This window comes from Bombyx mori, chromosome 15, assembly GCF_030269925.1.
Source record: "Bombyx mori chromosome 15, ASM3026992v2".
NCBI classification, from domain to species: Eukaryota; Metazoa; Arthropoda; class Insecta; order Lepidoptera; family Bombycidae; genus Bombyx; species Bombyx mori.
The window spans coordinates 10284117-10306897 of record NC_085121.1 but is presented as its reverse complement, the minus strand read 5'-3'; the positions used below and the strand labels follow the sequence as shown (position 1 = coordinate 10306897).

At 38.8% G+C, this 22781-nt stretch overlaps 1 protein-coding gene across 3 annotated transcripts in view; it reads left to right on the top strand.

Annotated features, from left to right (window-relative positions):
- LOC101739163 (filamin-A) overlaps nt 1-22781 on the top strand; it is a 113936-nt gene that overhangs the window by 45643 nt on the left and 45512 nt on the right. For all 3 annotated transcript variants that reach the window (XM_038016131.2, XM_038016130.2, XM_062672597.1), the window contains exons 18-20: nt 6645-6811; nt 7207-7298; nt 9055-9231. In XM_038016131.2, the coding sequence (XP_037872059.1) occupies nt 6645-6811; nt 7207-7298; nt 9055-9231 (436 nt within the window). The remainder of the gene's footprint in view (nt 1-6644; nt 6812-7206; nt 7299-9054; nt 9232-22781) is intronic.

The following is a 22781-nucleotide window of genomic DNA, read 5'->3' as shown; positions in this document are numbered from 1 at the left end:
GCTCGTTCACGCGTTAAATCTAAGGATTCAAAAAAACCTCCGTAATACGCAGTTATCTTGGTTAGCGGAACCTAAAATTATTATGATAGTCCGATTTAGCATATGACACTCTGCCACTGCTAGCTACTGCTATAAAGTCATCTCTAGTTACAGTATCTTGTGTACATATTTTTTTCCGATCTCCATAGTATCTTCCTAAGTTAGGTCTTAATTAAATCCCGCACTGATGAGTACTATGTATTACTTACCTATTTTCGCTGCAAATAAATCTTACGTCACATTTGTTTTTTATGACGAGTTGAGTATTGTTCCATTTTGGTTATGCTTATGACCAGGATTCACATGAGACCAGACCGTTATCTGTAGTAAGAGAAAGCCTATTTGTAAAGCTCACAAATTGATCATCTACGGCTTGTTAAAATCACACGAACGTTCAGTTTTCTATTTTTTATTAATATACAGCCACACGGGTCTCCAATGAGTCATTATTATTATATATGTATACACATATATTGATAAACGTAGTGAGTGCAACATACATCGTGTAGACAATTAAAACAGTAATGTAGGTGTCATATTAAATACATATTCAATTAGGAGAATATTTGATATCAAACATGCATGTTTGAGTGAATTCTAATGAAAAGCAAACACGTGTATATTAAGTACGTAATTATTTTATTTTACAAACATGGTTTATTCTGCTCACCTCATTAGGAAATGAATGTACATGAAGCGAGGTGCTTGTTTTATGGCCACCTCGTTGGTCGAGTGGATAGTAAAACTGACTGCTACATCATAGGATTTGAGCCCGATTAATATTTTACTACAGCCTGCAAGCTCACTGGTGGTAGGACCTCTTGTGAGTCCGCGCGGGTAGGTACCACCACCCTGCCTATTTCTGTCGTGAAGCAGTAATGCGTTTCGGTTTGAAGGGTGGAGCAGCCGTTGTAACTATACTGAGATCTTAGAACTTATATCTCAAGATGGGTGGCGCATTTACGTTGTAGATGTCTATGGGCTCTAGTAACCACTTTACACCAGGTGGGCTGTGAGCTCGTCCAACCATATAAGCATTAAAAATAAAAAAAACATAAGCGCCATTTGATTTGTTAATTGAAAAGAAATAATAAATTTAAGTGATTTTAAAATTAAACGTTAATCAGTTAAAATCACATCTTGAATGTCAATATGCCACGATATCTTACGCTTACATTACTAGTTAAAAGTAGACAGAACATTATTATGAACCGTGCGATTTTAGTTTTTTTTTTGTATTTAAACATTATGTAGGTAAATTCCGTACGTTTGTCCTGAATTTAAACGATTACTGCCCTTTTTATAATAAAATTTCGTCTTTTCGCATTAAAAGTGTACAATTTCCAAAAATATTTGGAATTCCGTTAATATGCGGAATCATTTGGTATCACCAGCATTTTTCTCATAAATACTGCCAAAAGAGCGTAGTTTAATTTTTTTTTTTTTTTTTTTAGTTTACCTATGTTTTGACTATTATTAACAAAATTAATACATCATTTTATCTTACTTTAAAAGACAGATAATGTATCTGGTAAAAAATAAAGAATAAATGTTGCAAAGATGATTAATATTAAAAACATCACATGTTAAACCTTTAAAGCACTCTCCTGTAAAATTAGTAAGTTTTGAGATTATACAGTTTTAATGCGAGAAGACGATTTGTATAAGAGTATGCAGAGCTGTACAGATAGGAGAAATGCTTATTTAAAATAACATCAATCTTTGATGCAACAAAGGTTGGTCGGGATGTGGATCCAAAGAAATAAAACCCGAGCTTCACGTAATTCTATTCTATATGGGTGTTCTATAGGCATTTTACTACTGAATTATGTAGTTTTAAATGTACGTGTTTCTTGATTACGGTGCGTCATTCAAAGTTAAGATCCGAGGTAAGAGCGACCATTACTACGGTTTCTATTTGAGTTCGTAACCTGGAACACGAAATTCATTCTTTGACGGACATGCGCATGAAAAGGTTAACGTTAGCACACAATATTAAGAAAGGACTTTTAAGTGTTAGCCAATATCGCAATGTATTTTTCGAATGTCGGTTACTGGTATTAGCGGAATAACGTTACGTAGGGAAGTAATTTTATGCTTCACTTGGAATTAATTATTCTTTTATCGGATATTACGAAAAGTGTAGATTGTTACTATTCTTTTTTACATGAAATTTTGTAAAATTCACATATATGTATCAAATAATCAGTACATCGGGAGATGGTACAAGTTTGCTCCCTACAAACACTACATGATGATTACGGCCACGCTCTTGACGATCTGTCAAGAGTGACACGATTGAGAAGCAGAAGATAAAATAATATTTATAGCATAATCATTTTTAACCAAATTAAATGTGCGGATTTTAAAACGTTTTAGATTAGTTAAACACTAGTTATAGTATCAAACTAATTAATATAACTAATAATAATTTTAGTTTTCGCCTAGCTTCGACATTAGCCCCTTATTTTTTCGAATACTACAGTCGTCAAAATTAAACAATATTTATTTATTTTAATTTTTGTCAATTGCCTAAAAAGTTAGATTGAACTGTACAGATTGAAGCTAAATATGCGGAAGATTTTCTTTGTAGCTTCTAAAGCTTGGTTACACTCTTCTGTGATTCTCGACAAATATATGAAATACATATACCACTCCTTAAAATTACAATACAATACATCGATTTTATACTAAGACAAAAACTTTCCCGGAAATGTAAGCAGCAGTTTTCATTTTCATTAAGTTTTATGCGAACGGACTGATTGTGAACAAACAAACATACAAACGTATTTTATTCTATATCCATATTGTTTTTTTTTCTACCGTGAAGCAGTCTTGCATATGACACCATTGAGACTTCTACCTTTTATTTCAAAAGTGGGGGCACCCACTGATGTCTTTATGCTATGATTACTACTTTGCATCTGATGGCCCCCTGAATTCATTCACCATTGGAGCAAAAACAAAAATCGCGTTTATATGTCACTTGTAGCGTATTTTTTTTTTTTTTTTTTGTCAGGAGGAAATCACCGGACTTCCGTCCTCCACTGGGGATGGAGGGCGGGGCATGTCGGAGTTGAACCGACTAAAACCTCCTGTCGCTCAACAACCAGCATCCAAACCTCGCATGAGACAGAACTCATGAAAAGGCAAAGGGGGGAAAGTGAAGCGTTTAGTGCGGAGCACATCTCTCCCATCACCCTCCCCCTCGGGACGCCGGACTGGCGGTCGTCGGCGCCACGACCACCAGTCCTCTCGGTCGGCAGGCTATCCGAAGCCCGCCTAGATGGCGCCGGTTAGAATGGTCTACCCTCGGAATACCCCGCTGGGTCAGAACCAGCGTGGGTTGAGGATAGCCGGCCTTCCATCACCCGGACGCTCTTGCATAAAACGCGTGCAGAGCAGCTTGCACGTCGTCTTCTTAGGTCCCCTTCGCCGGTCCCCAGGCCGACATGTGAGAGAGACCCGAAACACTTAGAGGGCCAGGGCTTGGGCGAAATCCGCCTCCCTGGCCCCCGCTCGACGGCGGCGGGCCTGCGCGTCTCGCACGCGCCCCGCCGCCTCCTTCTGCGAGATGGTGCACTCGCAGAAGTCGAGCATCGCCTTCCACGACTCGTCGTCACCGAGCATTGATGCCACAACACTCGGCAACGACAAGTCGTTTCCTATTTTTGCGACAAGGACACGGCGCCACCCCTCCCATGCGGGGCAGGCGACGAGCGTGTGCTCCGCCGTGTCCAAGTCGCAACCACAATGGTGGCACTCTGCCGTCAGCTCGGCTCCGATCCGGTGCAGGAACTCACCGAAGCAACCATGCCCAGTGAGCACCTGCGTGAGCCGGAAAGTGAGGCGTCCTCTGTCACGATTCACCCAATTCACAAGAACCGGGCGAATCGCCTCGACGGTCCTACGACCAACCGAAGGATCGGCCAGCCGTCTGGACCATGACTCCAGCACGGACCGCCGAGATTGGGCCCTCCGTGCTCTAACCACACTGGGGCTGGGACGTGCCACGCCCCGTGCACGAAGGTCAGCCCGCCACTGATAGTCAGCGGCGAGCGCCTCCGCTTCCAGAACCCAAGGCGGCGTCCCAGCCAGTACACACGCCGCCTCGAAGGAGATGGTGCGATAGCCGCGGATGACCCTGACCGCGATGGTGCGTTGCGGCCGTTGCAGCAGCTTCGCTACCCCCACGGCCAGGGACTGGCCCCACGCGGGCGCCCCGTATAGGGCCATTGATCGCACCACCCCTGTATAGAGACGGCGCGTCAACTGGTCAGGCCCCCCAACGTTGGGAAGAAGCCGGCTTAACGCGCCGGCCACCCCCAACAGACGAGGGACCAGATTTTGAAAGTGAGCACGGAAGGTCCAACGACTGTCCAGAATGAGGCCGAGGTACTTCAACTGCACCCCGACCCCGATACGGACGCCTCCAACCACGATATGGGCATCGACAGGTGGCACTCTCCGGGGCCTGTGGAACCACATGGCCTCGGATTTACTGAGCGCCACGTCGAGGCCCAATCTCCTGATTTTGCCGACGACATGCGCCACCCCAGCGGTAGCAAGACGGGCAGACTCAGCAAAACTCCCCCCCCGGGCCACGACCAACGTGTCGTCTGCGTAACAGATTACGCTTAGGCCCGGGAGGAGGGCACCCCTCAGTACCCAGTCATACCCGATATTCCACAAAAGAGGGCCGAGCACCGACCCCTGTGGAACACCGCGCACGACCGGGAACCGGTGCACGATCCCACCGTGTCCGGTACACGTGACCGATCTGTCCTCCAAGTAGGAACCCACCAGCCGGCGAAGGTAGGGGGGCACTCCGTGTCGTTCCAGCGCTCCCCTTATCACGGACCAGGGCAGGGTGTTAAAAGCATTGGCGATATCGAGTGACACCGCCAAAGCCACCCCACCCCCGGAGACGGCCTCCTCCGAGAGGGCCCGCACGCGAAGGATCGCGTCTACCGTTGAGCGGCCCTCTCGGAAGCCATACTGCTCCGCCGACAGATCGGGTCCCACCCTGACCAGATGCTGGATGATACGGGCCGCCAGAATGCGTTCCAGCAGCTTGCCCACCTCATCCAGCAACACGATGGGACGGTACCCGGTGGCAGTATCCGCCGGGCGCCCCTCCTTTCTCAACAGCACAAGTCTGCCCGTCCTCCACGATGAAGGAAACCGTCCCGACTCGAGGCAGGAGTTATAAAGCCTCAAGAGTCGGTCCCCTAGGGCACCAAGAGCCAAGGCCCAAACCCGACCATGGACGCCGTCCGGGCCGGGTGCAGTGTCCTTCGCGCACATTTTGCGCACGGCCACACGGAGCTCCGCCCCCGTTATATGGGGCACCTCGGCAGGGGCTTCGCCGTCGTATTCCGGCGGCGCGTCCATAGCGGGAGCAACAAATCCCTCCCGCTCCTGCGGGAACAGCGCCGAAACGATGTCCCGCAGCTGCCGAGGCTGGAGACGCTCCGTGATCGGGGGGGCCCATGGGCGCATTTTATTGCGCACCATATGATAGGGCCGCCCCCACGGATCCTCATCCAGCGTCTCCAGGAGACTCTCCATGTGTTGGTTCTTGGCTCTTCTGATGGCCAGCTGCAATGCCCTCTGCGCGACGCGAAATGCGCCGTGCAGCCGGGCCTCTGCCGCCGCGAACGCAACCGGATCATTGCGCCGTGGCAGGCGGCGGCGGCGATGCCTGGCGCACTCGCGCCTCGCCCGAACGCACTCCACGCGGAGTTGCGCAATTTCGGGCGACCACCAGTACGCCTGGCGATTAGGAAGTCGAGGGCCGATCCGGGGCATCGACGCATCACAGATGCGACGCATCGTGTCCCGGAACCACCCTGCCTCTCCCTCGACCTCCACCGGGTGTGGACGCATGGGCGCCCACGCCGCCACCGTAGAGGCTTCCATCAGGAGCTCCTTATTCAGGCGCTTCAGTGCCCACTTGGGGAATGATCGGGACGCACCACGGGGGTGGTCCCCGTGGACGTCCGCGACTGCGGAGCGGGCGGAGAGATCAAACCGAATATATCGGTGATCTGACAGCGTCTCCGCCCCCTCCAAAACCCTCCAGTCGCGGATACGGCGCGCGATGGCCGGGCTTGCGAACGTAACGTCCACAATAGACTCGCCCTGCCACCGCACGCACGTCGCAACCGACCCTCTATTCATCAGACAGAGGCCGGCCGCATTCGCCCACCTCTCCAGTAGCCTACCACGAGCGTTCGAGCGGGGGGAGCCCCATGCGACAGACTTCGCTTTGAGGTCCCCCGCGACTTGTAGCGTATAGAAAAGTTATTATAAAATATTTAAAAGGTGATTTAGTCCGATGAATATTATAGTTTTATAGTGCAAGTTGATGTATTATACAAATTAATATGTACGTATTGTGTTGCTTTTGTTTTTTTGTAACTTAAATTTCTAAATTTCTCTTCTCTGTTCACTTTCTATCTATATGTGATTTTGATTGTGGAAGCATATTTTAGTTATTGTTTTAGCTATTTTTTTGAATATTATATTTTTGTATTGTACTGTTTGTTTCCCAAATAAATAAATAAATAAAAAATGTTTACAAAGAACTGTATTGTCTGCAGCAAGAATTCAGTAAGCGAGAGATCCGCGAGAGCTCCTACGTTGTTCGAGACTCCTCGTATAGCAGTGTTGAGGAGAAACAACAGCAGTCTTTTTTATCCAATAGGCCCCCCCGCGACCCGAACGGGGGGGCCCGCACTGAAACGGACGCAGTACACGGACGTTTCAGGTAATTAGTTATATATTATTCATTAGTCTTATAACGCAACTGAGCCAGTTAGGCGTACATAAGTCTGCTAATTAAAACTTATATCCACTATTATAGTACACAGGGAATACACGTTAATGAATTATGGGCGTAGAAACTGTTGTTGATTGATAATGAAAACATATTATATCTGTTAAACTTTGAGTGGTTCTTTTAAATGACTAAATAGTTTTAATTTTGCGTCCATCAATACTATGTGGTTGGCAGTTGTAAGGTAAAATTTTCCATTTATCTTATTAATTCAAAAAAGTATATGTGTACCTACATAATTCGATTAGTATCGTGTTGATTTAAAACGTTGGGAGCGTCACAGTAAACCACGAAAGTACATTTTCTATAAATATCTTTTGTTACAGACCAATTCAAAGGGATAACAATAGAGGTGCCAGAGGAATAATCGTAAAACCGAATTACAAAGGTGTCGTAGGACAACCTGTTGAATTTATTGGTGAGTTCCGAACAATAAAAAAACAACAGTAAATCCAATCGTAAAAATCCAAGCATCTGAATAAATTTACAATGTAGGTGAAATTGACGAAACGCTCAAGAAAACTCCTGTCAGCTTCTGTGTCACATATGTTTCTTGAGATATCATTCTTGCACAAAACATCGTGAATTCACGAGTCCATTTAAAACTACTGAGGTTCGTTCACAGGTCAAAATTTGACATAACCTCTGATAACTCAAGATTTATATAGGACTAGTTGTACCCGTCCGCTTCGCTGGGCATTTAACATTAACATTATTATTTCTCACCCCCACAAAGATCATCGTTATTGCCCCTGCAACAGGTTTAGGGAATCCAACACTCATCTAAATATTAGCCTGACCATTAAGTACATGTATTTTCTACATGGATACCAAATTTCAAGTCAATCGGATGCATGGTTCAGTAGTTATAACGGAACATCCGTAAAAACCACTGTAGATTTATATATTAGTATAGATTTTACCTATGATATATTATCATATGTTGCATACGTTTATGATTGTAAATACTAGTGTGTTAGTGTAAGAAACTAATTGTTTCCATATGTGTTTCTTTATAACACTAAATACCGTGAATAGCTACTAATACAAAAATCACCAGACTTCACAACTTGTATAGTTCTGTTATCTCCATAGATCTTTTAAGCTCATACAATTAAACATACGTATAAATTCACAAATATTCTACATGAAAACAGTGTGTTTAACTATTAACCAGAAAAATACGGTTACAACACCAGTAACTTATATATTATTCTACTTGAAGCATATACATGTATGCTAGTATTTATGTATCATCTCTAAGCAGTAGTCGCTTACGCCAAATATTTCTATCCAGGCCTATACTTCTCAAGGATGATTAATATTGGATGTGGCTATAAAACTATAGGATAAATTGGGTAAAGGTACATCATACAGACAAATTTTGTCGAACCCAAATAGTGAGACATAGGAAAGTAGACATAATATATTGTACGTAAAGAACTTTTCCCAAAAACAATTCTGTAGCGTTAGTGACTCCTGCTACGGTGAATAAGAAACTATCGAAGAAATATTCATGATTTTTTTTATAACTTATCCAATATAACGGGTCGAGTCAGCGGTCTCATGCATAGCTTCGTTTTAAATTTCAGGCTAATTTTTATTTTCAGTTTTTTTATTGCCCTTGTAGGCAGACGAGCACACGGCCCACCTGATGGTGAGTGGTTACCGTCGCCCATGGACTCCAGCAAAGGCAGGGGCAGAGCCAAGCCACTGCCTACCGCAAATAAATTATTTTTTCTCTTACTTACGCCGAAAGTTCGGTTTTCCTCCCGCTGTACAGGGAAGAAAGTGTAACAGTTCCTCCCTGGGTACTGACAAGCACGCATGCGCGTTAGTGTCTACGTCTGCTCTTACGCACCTAAAATTCTCCGCCATTGTTGTGCTCGGGTAATTTGCAATATTGTGTTTAGTGTAAAAGTGAAATAAACAAAAGGCAATAAAATTTAATAGTGAAGTATTAAATAAAGATGAGTTCATCAGACAGTTCTTATTCAATTAGTAGCAGTTTATTTAAAAATAGTATGTGCACCGCGGGAAAAAAGTAGGACATCTCATCCCGCGTGTTTGTTACCCTCGTTTTTTCTGCACAATATACTATAAAATAAGTTATTTAAAAATCATGAGTAATTTATTTTTATTATGCCTTCTAAAAAGTACTATCCTTTGTGCAGTGGACGGAAGTACGGCAGGTCCCGGTCATTTGGAGTTGGAAGTGTCTGGCGGGAACGGGGCTTTAATAGCGAGTTCGGTTCGGCCGCTCGGTGCCCATCGATATGCCGCCATGTTTGTGCCACGGATCCCGCGGCCGCATACTGTACGAGTGACGTTTAACAATGAACATGTACCCGGTAAGTCAATAAATACACGATTATTAACTTTCGTCGTCGTGGCCTAAAAGATAAGTCGTCTGGTGCATTCGTATTGAGCGATGCACCGATGTTCGAATCCCGCAGGCGGGTACCAATTATTCTAATCAAATACGTATAGTAACCGGCAAACTTCTTGAGCAAATGACCTTGACTGCGCAGAACCGAATTTTAGATCACTTTGGTGGTGAGGGTGAGGCGCGACGGCAGGGGAAATCGTATCGAGCGCGTTATTGGTAGATCAGTCGAACCTTTCATCCCGCACCGCACCCTCGTTCCGCTTGCTCCCAAAAGTACGCTTGCGTACAGTGAAAAGTCTATCGTTATTAATCGTTAAGTTATTTGTTATAGTTGTTTGTTGACTTTGTTGCCATTGCTATTTGTTGAGTGTTTGTTGATTTTTTATAAAAAAATACACTATGCCGGGACAAACTGGTGTAGTATTCAAAAGAAAGGGTAGAAAAATTGTGTACGATGTATATTGCTTCATTATAAAACAGGGGAAGAATGATATGGAAAAAGTAAAACAGACTTCGGAAGCAACAAATAAACATCCGTGAGTACTGTTAGGTGCATTATTAACGAAGCTAAAGGCTCTGGCTTGCTCGCCGTGTTTCGGACTCCGGGTAAGAAAAGATCAGGGAAGAAGAAATTTACCGGAATGGATAGTTTCGTTCAATCTGTAATAAAAAGATGTAATCATAATAACTACATAACAAGCAGCGAAACTCCGTACCGTAGAAAGGCTTCGAAAAATTTAAAGAAGATATAAATTTTAATGGCTCGGTATGAAGTTTACGACGAATTATGAAAGAGCTAGGCTTCAGATGGAAAAAAAACAGAAAATTGAAAAATTGATTCTGAAAAATTGGTAATTGAAAAAAGTTACATTCGATTACTACGAATCGAATATCTTCAAAAAATAATTAATTATAGACAAAAAAGTATACCGAACCGACCGAGTTGTAAACTACACCGATGATCCCTATGTCGACTCATCACGATGATAGCAACTCGGGTGATAAAAACAGTGATGATGATGGTCAAGATTATGATAACGAAAAAAAAATTTACAAATACCAGCTTCGCTTCAACTGAACCAAGACCTGGCAACAGCTCTAGTTTTGACTTAATAGAAGGAATATCTATTTTACATCAAGATTAAATTATTACAATTATTAACCTATATTTTTGTTGATGTTCTCATAAATATATAAATAAATACATATGTTGATTTTAATAATTTAATTGCATTATGACGCAGAGTAAATAATGTTTTTGCACGTGAGTGTACCATGCGCAAACTTACCCCCACTACGTCGACAAATGCTCAAGAAGTTTGCCGGCTATTATACTCAACAAATTTTCACGATTGACTTCCACGGTGAAGGAATAACATCGTACAATAAAAATCAAACCCGCAAAATTATAATTTGCGTAATTACTGGTGGTAGGACCTCTTGTGAGTCCGCACGGGTAGGTACCACCACCCCGCCTATTTTTGCTGTGAAGCAGTAATGCGTTTCGGTTTGAAGGGTGGGGTACCCGTTGTAACTATACTGAGACCTTAGAACTTATATCTCAAGGTGGGTGGCGCATTTACGTTGTAGATGTCTAAGGGCTCTAGTAACCACTTAACACCAGGTGGGATGTGATCTCGTCCACCCATCTAAGCAATAAAAAATAAATAAATAAATAAAACTCTTTGGGTAAAGTCAATTTGAACGTTGGCACGAACTTTGATGACGTATTTCAAACTGGCTGTGATTGTATTAAATATAAAACAAAACGTGATTAAAAATGAAAACTCTCCTGATGGAATCTAAAGGAAAATCAGATACTTTGCATTCGAAAAAAGGGAAGATTTCGACTCGAAATTGCTCTCAACACAGCAAAAATGAATAAATAACTTTAAATTGAGTACCTCTCTGAACGTTGTGTTTTTCTCAAGCAGCACCCGAGCGTGCTCTCAACCACAAAGTTTACTGTCACATGACAGGTACAAAAATATCAAGAAACGTGAATGAAGTGCGACATTGCACGATACTCGGCTCTTCGAATATTGGTTTCCGAACGAAAACCCATTATAAACACTTTTCATCGACATCAGAACAAAATTCCAATTCAATTCGCCGAAACCTTAAAAATTGTGTTAAACATGACGACTTGTATATAAATCTTATAAAAAAAACTACAAATTTTTACAAGCGAAATAAACAAAAAAAAAGATAAATAATTTAATTACCATTTTCTCTTCTGATTGTCAAGCGTTTTTTTTGTTGTTATTGAGGAGCTCTTTTTTATATAAAAAAAATAGAAGCAGTTTTTCTTTTCAAAATTTCAATAACAAGACAAAGAAGAACATTTAAACAACAAAACAAAATGAATTTTAAAGTATCAGCGCTTAAGGTTCATTTTCGACCATTGGCTGAACGCTAGTAATTATAAATGAAAAAACGAAGACCGATTAAAATAAAATACGTGAATTGACATCCACGCATGCTAACTAGAAGTCAATAATCATAATATGAAGTGCACACAGTAAGGATTAAGGAGCCATGCGAGATTTGATCTAAGCTTAGAATTACGCAACTAATCTACACAGGTAATAGGTATTAGCAGCCACTAGTATATTAGTGCTAATTTAAACAGATCGTTGTATCTATGTAGAATATATTATTCAATCGAGGACTCGTAAAGGTAGGAATAGGAATCGCAGGCACCTAATACTATAACCTCATTACAAGTGCCATAGAAAAACTATTCTGCCTTTACAAGCTTATATTTAAGTTGCTTTCTTTATGAGTATGTAAGCTAGACTGAGTCAGATATTGCAAGCTAAGCTAAAAGATTCTCCTAATTTTTACATGTTGGTGACCTTTTTTTTACTACGTAGATATCCCTACGGGGTGCTAACAATAAGTCGCATACTTATCTAATCCAAATAAAGAAGATAAAATGCAAAGCATTCGCAAAATGTTTGAAGCAATTTATTTTTATTATAAAATTAGCGAAGGCTTATCTCGAAGTTGTCGCCGCAAAGTAACGAATTTAAACAATCTTTTGTCACAGTTGCACGTAGGTACGGAGACGAAAGGGAACATTTATTTTTAGTTTTCACTAGACGGCTAGGGAGAATCTATTCTCGCTGTGCTTATATATAGCTGTCCACTCGTTAAAGCTTCAGAGTTTATTAAGAATAGCTAAATTTATTAGAACGCAAATAAACTGGTGGCAGGACCTCTTGTGAGTCCGCACGGGTATGTACCACCACCCTGCCTATTTCTGCCGTGAAGCAGTAATGCGTTTCGGTTTGAAGGGTGGGGCAGCCGTTGTGACTATACTGAGACCTTAGAACTTATATCTCAATGTGGGTGGCGCATTTACGTTGTAGATGTCTATGGGCTCCAGTAACCACTTAAGACCAGGTGGGCTGTGAGCTCGTACAGCCATCTAAGCAAAAAATAATAATAATAAAAATGTCGTGCGTGAATATTTTAATACGTCGCTATGTTGAATCATGAATTTATCTAAATCTAATCTAAACCAAAGTAATAAAGTTTTTGTGATATTTTTAAGCCCATAAGGTGGTATGATAGTCACCAGCATACTGCCTTACAGAACGCAAAGCACTTCTTCGCTTTGGCTTGAGAGATGTTAGAGCCATTATACTACAAGATTGAGACTTTGGCCTTATTTCCGAAGGTGGCGGCTCTCACATATCGATGTCAAAGTGCTCCGGTAACAACTTAACACGAGGTAGGTATATCGCGAGCTGCTCCACAATTTTATTGTAAAAAAATAAAAACCAGAGAAGATATGATTACAACAACAACCGCTAGTATCAATCTTAATCATTCCACTACTTTTGCGGTAGGCAGCGGCTTGGTTCTGCCCCTGGCATTGCTGAAGTCCATGGGCGACGGTAACCACTCACCATCAGGTGGGCCGTATGCTCGTCTGTCTACGTCTACAAGGGCAATAAAAAAAATTAAAAAAAAAACTATATTATGTCTGTTATAATCGTGAAATATATTCCCAATGAAGGTGGTATATTATATTTATTATAAGGCTAAGCTTTTAAATTAACTCAAATAACACAAAATTGAATTGCGAAAATGTTTGTGATATATATCCCGATTTAATTTGCTTGATAAAACGACTTGGTATTAAGGGTCTGGATTGTTTCTTGCTTGGTGTTTAAGTTTATAACATAACACCGGAGAAACTTCTAGTCTTAGAACGTGGGGGCTTTGAGCGCATTTTGTTTTCTTAAATTGTGAATTAGCTTACGCTGGTAGATTAACGAGGGGTTTGAAAGTATTCGTCCGCGTCACGTAAACAGTATAAATTACCAAATCATACACTGTCGAATATGAGAACTTATGAGTACACTTCAGTTTGACTACCTACGTAATTAAATGAATTATAGACGGACTTTTTGGCGGGAATGCGAGGAGTGAAGTTGTGTGATTTGTTTTATTTTGTCTAATTTAACGTTTCCTCAGGCTTAAATGTGTAATAATGGTGGTTTATTAACTGTTTAGTATCCGTGAAAGTGCACAAATATGGTAAAAGGAAACAAAGCCACTGAACGCGACTTCTCGGGATCTTCCAAAAAGTCTCAGTAAATGACCACCATTTTACTGAGATTGTACTTCATCCCGTATCATCTCATCATTCGTATCATTTCATTACATAATACCATTTTCATATAAAAAAGCTACGTATCAATAAAAGTAAAATAAAAGTTGACCTAAAGGTCTTAGTTACCAGGTCATAAAATCCCTTAAAAAAAAGTTATAGTGAACTCAAAATACAGAGTCATGTGCCCGGTTTCGATCATGCAGAATCCACACGAGTGCTCTTTCCTTTTCTAGAAACGAATTTTGCAAAAGATGGCCTTTAAATTAGTTTTTTTTTTTTTTTTTTTTTTTTTTTTTTATTGCTTAGATGGGTGGACGAGCTCACAGCCCACCTGATGTTAAGTGGTTACTGGAGCCCATAGACATCCACAACGTAAATGCGCCACCCACCTTGAGATACAAGTTTTAAGGTCTCAAGTATAGTAACGACGGCTGCCCCACCCTTCAAACCGAAACGCATTACTGCTTCACGGCAGAAATAGGCAGGGCGGTGGTACCTACCCGCGCGGACTCACAAGAGGTCCTACCACCAGTAATTACGCAAATTATAATTTTGCGGGTTTCATTTTTATTACACGATGTTATTCCTTCACCGTGGAAGTCAATCGTGAACATTTGTTGAGTACGTATTTCATTAGAAAAATTGGTACCCGCCTGCGGGATTCGAACACCGGTGCATCGCTCAACACGAATGCACCGGACGTCTTATCCGTTAGGCCACGACGACGACATAGTTAAATAGTTTTCCTTTGTAACCCTTTCGGAACAGTTGAAGCGCGGTTGAGCGTTCATGAAAGTGCCGCTAAATGCAGTATATCGTTGGAGGCGCTTTCCACATTTTCTAATTACCGACTTTCAATGCCTCGTAAATTACTTAAGCTTTAGGAATCCGCTCGGAACAGGGTCATGGAAGCTGAACTTTGCATACAGAAAGTGCTTGTAGATATAATTAATACAAATGTGTACACCAAAAAGTTTTATTTTCATTATTTTTTTATATATAATCTATAAATTTTATAAGATTATAGACTAAACAAAAAATTAATAAACCTGAATAGAAACGCACGTGGGTGGTTTTTTATAATACTTTGCTCTTTGAATAATTAAAAAAAAAATACTGGTATTCATAATTTTGTAATTATTTATTAGTTTTTTGTATTTAGTCCTCGCGAGTTGTAGACGTAATTTAAATTACTTTTAATTGCGTGTTTTTATTGTCATTTTCTTGTTCTGTTGTTCAGATTATGTAATCTCAAACTACTACTAGCAAAATATTTGTTTTTTAATCGATTAGAACTATTGGTTTAATGGAAAATTAGTGGTATGGCTACGTGTTGCATAACATCCTCGGATTTTCTATTTACCAGCGTTGGTTTTTAGACGAAATTAGAATAACTGGTATGTTACGAAAGGTTTGTAAAGATATATAACTAGTATATATTATAATTCTAGATTAAATTATGATATGTCGAATAATGTAATAAATTATATTTCTTTTTTGCCCCAGCTTTCACCTAACAGGTTTCTTAGTATATCACAGAATATATTTCATTCGTAACATATTTTTATAGTTAGCGAAAAGTTGTTTCGCTATGATTGATTAAAAGCTTTATCGTATCTATAACTTAATTACGTTCACATTTATTTACTTCAGACATGATTATTTTTGCTTAAATATTCAGTCAAAGTAGTACAACTCAATTAGTGATAACAGTAAAATCATGAAATTATCGAATTTATGAAAAGACGAGGATTTTATTTATTTATTTATAATTTAAGCTGTGACTTCATCACTACTCGAATTTATCCCAAATGCTTAAATGTTCGGTGTAAAATTCATTATCGCCATTTCGATTTCAACAATAATGTAGTACCTACAATCGGTGAAAGTTTATTTGTTTCAGGTTTTCGGAAAGTAAAAGCATTATTGTCAACTATTATTATCCTAATATTCTTCTTAAATTCTATACTATTAGTTTGTTGATTTTAATAGATTTTCTATTTAGTCGAAAGATTCATAAATGCAAATTCGTAGAAATTTATCAACATATTTGATTTAATAAATAAAAAATGCAATCGATAAACTGATAAAAAAATTAATTATGTTCTACATTTTTCGTCGACATCGTATCGAATCGTAAACATATTTAAAATCATTACGGTATCTTGTTATTGGTTTTGTAGGGCACATTGTGAGCACATATGGCACTTAAAATACTGATGTATTTTCTGCGAATTATATACGTGTTTCCCTTTTAAAGACAGAAAACCCTGCTTGTAATTAAATTGGTACCTCAACCTTACCTACTAAGGTGGCAGATTTTGCGTTTTCTTTTCTTTAAACTCCTTAGTTTCCACCAGTGGACTGGTTTGTTTAACGTATGTAAATAAATAAAATACATGCTTAAGAGAACGATATCGAGCGAATTGTAACATTTGTACAAATAAACAATGTAAACCAGCAAATGATAAACCGCAGGCAGGTTTTGTTGGCATTATGTGTAGGCTCTCGAATTCCACACCGCCATTTTGAATACCACGGTGACGTCAGGCAGGTGGGCGCGGGCGGGTCTGCGCTTGCGCACGTCTAGCTCACATTCGCACCGCGTCCGTGAACGAAAGAGGCTTCGCCTCCCCGCTGTCACAATGATATTTTGTTGTACATAACGTCTACCGTCTATACATTGAATATTGACACGAGTAACAAAGTGTCTCTCTGTTCTTCGTGACACAAGAACAGTTGAGCTTAAGTTTGCCGTGACGGATTTTTAGAAGCTGTGAATGTTTTCGGAGTGTTATTGTTGTGATTTCTTTTGATCCGGTCAGTAAAGTGCCCTAGATATCGCGTCTGTTACTGAGGGGACGTGGTCTTGTCTACGGAGGTCACTTCGCCCTCGATAAGTGAGTGTATTTGCATAAATTGTTCCTACATCCGTATTGTCTGATGTTGAACGAAGAGTGGGCGAGACACGTCATTGCCAACCTTTTATAGGATAGGAATAATAATCACATCTCATAACCAGATGAGTATCTATTGTATATTTTTACTGTGGAGTCAGGCATGACGCTGCGTATCATTTTTATTTGAATTTTATGTCTATGATTTATGAATACATAATGCATATAATCTTAACAAAAAATATAAAAAATGTTGATTAACATTTTAAGTACTGTATTAGAAGGCAATTGACCTACATACTCTAATGTGCCCAATTAAAAATAAATTAACTATATGTGACACGCAATATTACATACGACTTGCACGTTTTCATCAACAACGTGCATTATAAGCAATTGATTGACCAAGTTACGCCGCATATTGAGTGAACATATTATGTTCAAACAAGCATAATGGACAATAGACGTCCCGGTATCGGCCTGTAGTTTTGCACGACTGATCAGCTACAACACAATTCGTGCGTTGAACTCTTTTATAAGGGCCGCTTCTCACGCACATCCCTTTCCAGTACACTAACCAAAAATGCACTTTAACGGTATAGTAATAATGGTCATTATAGAAAAAAAATGATATTTCAATAGACAACGGAAATAAGGTTTTTTTATGGCTTGTACCAACCCGAATTTGTTTGAAGTCGAAAAACCATTGAGCAAAAATAACTATAATAATATCACCACTTTATCCTGCGGTTTCACTCGTAATTATAGTCTAGTTTTATAACTACGACACGTGCTAGCTCGTTTCTTTAAAAATAGTTCTAGTCTTATCAATATGTTTTCCCTTTTCTTTTCTTCTCAGTGAAGGTACTTAAGGGATAATTTCTTCAAAAAAAATTAGCACTAGACCGTTCTCGTATACTGCGAACTATCAAACACCCATTGAGCGTACAGTTTTGTAAGTCGACCTGATATTTAATTCGCACTAGATAAAAGGAACGTATGCCACTTCCACCAGTTTATTCATATTGTTAATTAAGATCAACCTCGAAACAACTCAGTCAATCAAATGTACAATCAAACACACACGTACGCATTTCAATAAAATTTAATTGGCAATATCAGACGACGTATTTATCGATATTCACAGACGAAACTTACAAGCGCGGATGTTTTTATTTTTAACTGGTTATCGTAGCCCATGGACATCATAGCGTGATTGCTGCCACTCACTTCGAAACCTCGAACTTATACATCATTGCAAAAATGAGCCGGAGAGTGGAATCACTTTTTTTTTATTGCTTAGATGGGTGTCCGAGCTCACAGCCCACCTGGTGTTAAGTGGTTACTGGAGCCCATAGACATCTACGACGTAAATGCGCCACCCACCTTTAGATATAAGTTCTAAGGTCTCAAGTATAGTTACAACGGCTGCCCCACTCTTCAGACCGAAACGCATTACTGCTTCACAGCATATACGGCTCATAGTACGTACTATCGATGAACCGGTTGAAGATTCGTCACTCAAACATTCGAGTAGGTACTTAAACCAGTGAATTTCTTAAAAACAACACACGAAACATAAACAGATCCATAAGTTCAAACAGGTTGATTATGTAAACATGCACCGTAATATTTGTCTGCCATTCTGATAGCTTAAAGCTTTACACGTAAAATTGTGAAAGCCAACTGTGCATATAAAATCATATGTATTTTACTTGCATAAGTTACATTCAAACATAATCCAATAACGCTTACGTCTTATGCAACGTGAAGCTATCTATATATTAATACGTGAAGCAAAAACTTTGTATCCCTTTTTACGAAATTTGCACGGACGGAGGAGTATGAAATTTTCCACACTTATAGAGAATATAGAGAAGAAGTGCACAATGCTAATATTTTTTTTAAATAATGCATAAAAGATACTTTAAATCCATAAAGAAAACATTACACACACTACATACCATGTTTTTGACGCACACACGCATGCATACCATTTATTGTCAAACTTTTGTTCTTGACGTCTGTTGTCAAATTGAGATTAAATATTGTTTGTCTTTGTTAATATTTTTTATAATGTGTAGTAGTCTTGGCGAAATTTGTGATTATCTTAATATATATAAATCTCGTGTCACAATGTTTGTCCTCAATGGACTCCTAAAACACTTAACCGATTATAATAAAATTCGCACACCATGTGCAGTTCGATCCAACTTGAGAGATAGGATGGTTTTTATTTCGATGAATGGTCGCAACATTTATTAATTAACAATAAAATGATTTCTTATGTTGATTTTTGTTATTAATTGTAAGTTTCTAAGTCTAAAACAGATGGCGCCTTAAATCAGTTTTTACAGACAATTGTTATACTGTGACTTTAATATCTCATAGATGGCGCTGTGCTAAAAATACCAACGTTTCACATAAGCTACAATTTAATGGCATAAGCACCACGTGTTTCTGAGGCTAAAGTATAAGTGAAATTTATTTCGTAGTAAACGCAATACAGTGAAATCCAATTGTTCTTACGTTGTCAATTTTTGGTATTAGCATAGGCGGCCGCGAATTATTTAGAAACAAAAACCTAAGCCACAGCCACAGCAACGTGTGGCCGGGTCCGCTAGTAGAACTATAAAATACAATCATAATAGTGTACAAACTTACAATTCCAATTAATTATAGTCGAATTTCGACTACTGCGGGACCTCTAGTTATATTAAACGTATAACCCAAGCCATAGTGTGCTAAGTGCCCAATACTTGGGAAAGGGTAATTCCCTGTTTGGTGATTAAATAACCATAATACCAATAACGAAAACGGCTATCACTAAATCTATGAATTACACCTATTTCGTCTTTTCGCATTAAAAGTGTACAATTTCCAAAAATTATCGAAATTGAGTTAATATGCGGAATCACTTGGTATCACCGGTATTTTTCTAATAAATACTGTCAAAAGAGCGTAGATTAAATTTAGAGTTTTTTTTTTAGTTTACCTATATTTTGACTACTATTAACAAAATTAATACATAATTTTATCTTACTTTAAAAGACAGATAATGTAACTGGAAAAAAATAAAAAATAAATGTTGCAAAAATGATTAATATTAAATATTAAGTGAAACCTTTAAAACACTCTCCTGTCAAATTAGTAAGTTTTAAGATTATACAGTTTATCTTACTTTAAAAGACAGATAATGTAACTGGTAAAAAATAAAAAATAAATGTTGCAAAAATGATTAATATTAAATATTAAGTGAAACCTTTAAAACACTCTCCTGTGAAATTAGTAAGTTTTGAGATTATACAGTTTTAATGCGAGAAGACGATTTGTGTATTTCATAATAATATGCTTAGTGCATGATTCCGCGATTAGGTGGGTCGAATATCTAGTTTGACAAAGAGTTAGCCTATCAGATATCGTATATATTATCAGTACTAAAAAACACATACACCTGAATTCACGATACCTATGAGAAAAAAGGGAATGAACAAACAAACCGACACACACCTTTAGAAATAAAGTGGCTTAACTAGAAATTTTAAGAAAATGAGTTACATACATTGAACGAATTACAGACATGTATTCTATTATAGAAGTTTATATAATGAAGTTTTTAAAATTCAAAATTATATTTAAATTTTAGCCGAGAAAAGGACAATGTGTACTTTCCGTCTCGTTGAAATTAAGCGCATATTCTAAACTTTAAGGCGTGCGCTTTAAGGTATTAAAATCGAAACTACAAATTAAAATTCTTGAATTACATTTTTGGCGTTTACAAAAAAATAAAGAATTTCGGATTAAGTCAATTTAATTTTAAAGGTGCGACATATTCGATTTATATATTAGAAAGAAAAGAAAAAACATGACCGCCAAATACAACGAGATTATTGACATTTAATGCGTTGTCTCGAATAGTTCGTACTTATTTAATTTCTCAGCAGAACCTTCTTACTGAAAATACTGCTTATTTAAAAAAAAACAATGAATAGCAAAGCATTTAGTGTCAGCAGATCGTAGATGTTCCAGAAACAACGAATTGTTTGTGAGGATTTATTATTCGGTTCACAGCTGAAGCTTCTTTGATCCCTTCAATGCATAAAATTAATCAAAATGAAAACAGAATTATGCACATTTTATGAATTTCAATTATTTAAATTAATGTTCGCTGACTTCTCGCTGATTGTTCGAATAATGTCCGAGTTTTGTTTAATTTTTAATAACTTAAAGTTATTACTACTTATGTGATACGGTTACGATGTAACAGAATTTTTTTACTAGGGCAAGTGGCAAGTAAATTGGTTCTAAGCATGACCCACATACGCGATCTGATGGAATAACGTATGTATTTCATTGCAGGGGAAATGATTTGTGATTGAACACGTACTAGATTTTCTATTAAAGTTTTCTGAAAATTATATAAAAAAAGAAAAACGATTTCAACCAAATAAAAGAAAAATAATATGAGAATATAACCAATGCAGTCGATTTCAATTAAAAATACAGCATTGAAAATAACCCCATAAGGACTAATCAGACCTTGATAAAATGTCACTAAATGAAAAATACCAGATTTAGAAAAAATACCACCTTGAGATATAAGTTTTAAGGTCTCAGTATAGTTACAACAGCTGCCCCACCCTTCAAACCGAAACGCATTACTGCTTTACGACAGCAATAGGCAGCGTGGTGGTACCTACCCGTGCGGACTCACAAAAGGTCCTACCACCAGCAATAACGCAAATTATAAATTTGCGGGTTACGTTTTTATTACACGACGTTATTCCTTCACAGTGGAAGTCAATCGTGAAACATTTCTTAAGAACGTATTTCATTAGAAAAATTGGTTCTTGCCTACGGGATTCGAACACCGGTGCACCGCTATTCGCTAAAGACGAATGCACCGGACGTCTTATTCTTTACGACTTAAACTATTTTAATTAGATACAAATGTACATATTACTTTAGCCTATTAGTCTTAATGAATTAAGGCCTAAAGGAAACAAGTCAAAAGAGCCAAAACAAAAATAAGTCCACGAATCCAATATACCGGATAATGGCTTTGAAGGTCACGACCCACATAATCGTGAAGAACTGATAACTGTTGTGGTGGAACTTAAAACTGACAAGTCAGTGCGATCTACGATCTATTTTGTCAAAAGTATCAAACAAATTTACAAAATGAACTACTGTCATTTGACTAATTTATGTGGCCTTAAATCATATCGGTACTATCGATTTCTCATAAACAACGAAAAGTCACAAGACCTTTATTTGATTCCGAATAAAATATGTGATGCATAACGGGTGTTATGATAGCGTGGGCGCGAAGTAGCTAATAAAACTAGTTTGCTCTCCACATTATTAAGTATAAAAAAATGAAAACACAAGAAATAAAAAAAAACCAATGCTTTAAATTTATAACAACTATAAAAGCATGTGTAACGACCTAAGTCCAATTCTGATAGACTTTAATGACGTGTTCTTTATTCATTTCATTAAATTTCGGAACTGTGTTAAATTAAAACAAATATTCAGTGAAACATCTAAACGACTGGCGGGGTAAAGCCGCTTAATAATGATTATTTAAAAAGATGAAATTAAATGGTTCGTAAAATAAAGTTTTATCGCGCTGCGGGGTTCAGATACACAAGTACTTTAGCCTTGCGAAGTGGATGAGACGATTCTCTCGAGTCTCGGATTGCGTGCTTCTATGCAGATATCGGGTTGCAACCGCATTACCGCACTCGCTCTTGTACATTCTCGCACTTTCTTACTGTTTCTCATCTCTACTATGTGCCTTTTACTATAAACTTTTTCTATTAATTGATAGTGAAGCTAATTTAGTGATGTACAAAATTTTCGACGTGACAACGTCTTACAATTCGATGGAGCCGGCTGCACGCACGAAAAAACATGACTCATGCGGCGTTACCTCGCTCTGAGGCGTATTTTCTTATGACGTTGTCACGTTCAACTATAGTCAGT